At 20.6% G+C, this 3,088-nt stretch overlaps 2 protein-coding genes across 8 annotated transcripts in view; one reads left to right on the top strand and one right to left on the bottom strand.

The window, feature by feature from the left end:
• The window catches only part of LOC102680463 (pickpocket protein 28-like), a 6,296-nt gene extending 4,198 nt beyond the window's left edge, over positions 1 to 2,098 (bottom strand). Inside the window, exons 1-4 of the mRNA XM_031514987.1 lie at positions 1,721 to 2,098; positions 683 to 798; positions 475 to 591; positions 1 to 183 (exon numbers count right to left, since the gene is read on the bottom strand). Of these exons, the coding sequence (XP_031370847.1) occupies positions 1 to 183; positions 475 to 591; positions 683 to 798; positions 1,721 to 1,993 (689 nt within the window). The 5' untranslated portion in view covers positions 1,994 to 2,098. The remainder of the gene's footprint in view (positions 184 to 474; positions 592 to 682; positions 799 to 1,720) is intronic.
• The window catches only part of LOC102680331 (probable WRKY transcription factor protein 1), a 17,705-nt gene that overhangs the window by 5,682 nt on the left and 8,935 nt on the right, over positions 1 to 3,088 (top strand). For 5 of the 7 annotated variants that reach the window (XM_031514981.1, XM_031514980.1, XM_031514984.1 and 2 more), the window contains exon 2: positions 2,602 to 2,842. The exons of 1 other annotated variant lie outside the window; for it this stretch is intronic. In XM_031514981.1, coding sequence (XP_031370841.1) covers positions 2,812 to 2,842 — 31 coding nt within the window. In that variant the 5' untranslated portion in view covers positions 2,602 to 2,811. Of the gene's footprint in view, positions 1 to 2,601; positions 2,892 to 3,088 lie in introns of all 7 variants that reach the window. One more of the 7 variants, XM_031514983.1, reaches the window with a different exon arrangement.

A 3,088-nucleotide genomic window follows, 5' to 3' on the forward strand; every position in this document is an offset into this window, starting at 1 on the left:
TCATCTTTTTTCGCATTATTCATATTACAAATGGTAACCGAAGGAAACGGAAATTCGTTCAATAATACTGGTTCTGGGCTAAGAGCGATGATGATGGGCGATGATCCCCATTTTTGATATAAGTACCAAATATAATAAGCAGCAGTTAAAACTGCTAGAGTAAATGAAATTATCCAGAAAATTCTGTGAAAATCACTCAGCTATTGTAAAAAGTTTTAATATTAATTATATCAAATATAAAAAAATTTTGAAAGATAAAACACATAATAAAAATTTTTATTTGAAAAAATTTTATTTGAAAAAAAATATCTACAAGTAAAAATATTATACGATTGTAAATAAATCTTGAGTTTAAAATATAAAATAAATATAAAATTCGAAAGATTCTAATATTTAATCAGTTATTATATATAAAAATTTTTATGAAATTATAAATTTTTTATGAAATTATAATTGATTAAAAATGAAAATTACCTCTCAACAATTGTCGAATTTGAATCTCCAATATAACGTAAGCCATGAAGAGTGCTATTCATACAATATTGTTTCATAGCAGTTTTAATATTCTTTGAGTATTGCCTTTCAATTTTACTAAATTTAAAAAATATATTTAAATACTTTTAATTATCTATGATATGGAAAAGATCATTATAATCATTTTGATGTCATAATCTATTATTACTTTGTATTTTTATCATCATCGTGATCGTAATGTTGCATCATAGGACTTTCCTTTCTGGAGAACGCGTTCTTGTTATATCGTGATCTTAATGTCGTATCCTTTGATCGATACATAATCTTGCAAACATTTAAATTAATATATTAAAAAAAAGAGATTTATAAAAAATTTATAAAAAATTTCAAACAAAACAAAATTAATCAATTATTATTTAAATACTTATATTAAGTATTGCAATATTTATTCTATATGAAAAAAATAAATCGAGAATGTAGAATAAAATTTTTTCATTTGAAATTTTATTTTCAAAAAAATTTTAAATCTTTTTAAATTTAATTTTGTTATTTTTCAATTGGATACAAATAAATTATTTAAATTGAGAAGTAAATAAAAAAGTTAAAAAAGTAGCATAAAATTTTGATATTTTAAGTTTATATTTTTAAAAAAATTAAGATTGATATATATATAATTAAAAAAGTAATCATCATTAAATTTAATTTTTTTGAAAAATAGTGTTTGAATGTAAAAATCTTATTATATATTTTTAATTTATTCTTATGTAATAATCTATTCTCATATCAAATACCACAAATCATTCATTAATCACTAATCATCAAATTATTCATTCACATACAATCGAAAATTAGCGAAATTCAATTGCAATTTAAAATTTAATTTTCTCGAAAACAAAACTAAATGAAAAAATGTTTATTAAGAAAAATTATTTATTAATTTTTCTTTGATTTATTTTATATTTATTTCATATAGAATTATCCACTTGATTGTACCATCTATATTGGAATATTCTTATAATAGAATTTTATTATTATTTTATTATTATATTTATTATATTTATTATAATTTAACTACTTTGATTAAATTTTTAATATAAAAAAATTATGCTATTAGCACATTATAATACTTAACATCATAATTATTATAAAAATATATTAACTTAATTAGAATTAATAATGATGAAGATAATATCGAAAAACATAAGATTCATTTTTCTTAATTAATAATTGCATTAAACATTATTACCTTAAAAGAGGTTGGTCGAACTTTAAAATTTTCTTCAGTAGCGTATCCTTCCAATCTAAAAGATTGTTTATATGGATTCTGTAGATGTACAGTGTTGATAGAATAGGGTATATTAGGATTGTGATTTCTTAGATAATTCAACGTTGCTTTATCGGTTGTTTTATAAATGGTTTCGATTGATTTTATCTTGTCCTCGTCTTGTGATTTCAAATAATCCCGATAAATTTTAATAGACATTGCATCGATTTCCTTAATCGTTTGGTTGTTATTCATAATGTTTCATTATCACAAAATATTGATATATTTCTGGTTAATTTTTGATATATTTTCTGAAAATTTGTTTTAAATCTTTTTTTAATCATTTTCGTACCAATTTTATTCACTTACTGATTTTCCACAATATTAGTTTGTAAAAAATATAAGGTCTTTTTTTTCTTTTTAGATAATATTTCTTTCATAAAAAATTTTTGTATAGAATATTGTATTTTATACAAAATAAAATTGTAATACAAAAAAATATAAAAAATGACATTTAATATAATTATAATAACTATAAAAAATTAGAATAAAAAAATTATAGAACTTTTTCTGGAAAAAATGTTTAAATTCATACCTCTTTAAACTAAGATTCATAAGAAAAAACTATTAGCTTAATATTCATATAATTAGTATATTAATTTAATATTAAATATATTTTAATAATAAACTATATAAACTCACCCTATTTTATATTACGAAAAATTTTATAAAATAGAAGAAATCAAATTAAATCAACAATATTTTAAAGAATATTTTAAAGAATCTTTCAATAATATGATGACATCCTTTGCGAAATTATTATTATTTATTTAAAATAAAAAACTTTTAATTTTATTTTGCAGACAAAAAATAAAATTTCCACTTTTATAAATTTATTATACAAGAAAATGATCCTGTTTGCAACAAGTACACAATACTAAAAACCAATTTCGTGGTGGCGACCTTTTCGTCCTGTCATATGATGTTTTCGTTCAATTAAACCAAATGAAAGTGTGTCAACTTTGCGAAGAAAAATATGCAATGTGTTGATTCTTCTAAGCATCGAAGGAAGGATGTCTATCAACCGACTGAAGATAGATACCAGTATGGACATCCTTTTAACTCGCTTGGAGAGGATCCTCACGTGTCAATGGTTGTCTGTTGTCTTTAGTTACATATCAACATGATGACACAGATAATTTTAAACGACTATTTTATCAATTACTCTATAGAAGATCTATTTCGTTTAGTCGAAGAATGAAAAAATTCAGAAATCCGATTTTTATTCTTTTCCTTTTAAATTTTATTTATTAATTTCTCCTTTTTTTTTATTTTATTTTTTTTTTTTAT

The sequence above is a fragment of the Apis dorsata genome, unplaced genomic scaffold, assembly GCF_000469605.1.
Source record: "Apis dorsata unplaced genomic scaffold, Apis dorsata 1.3 scaffold_52, whole genome shotgun sequence".
In the NCBI taxonomy this organism is placed as follows: domain Eukaryota; kingdom Metazoa; phylum Arthropoda; class Insecta; order Hymenoptera; family Apidae; genus Apis; species Apis dorsata.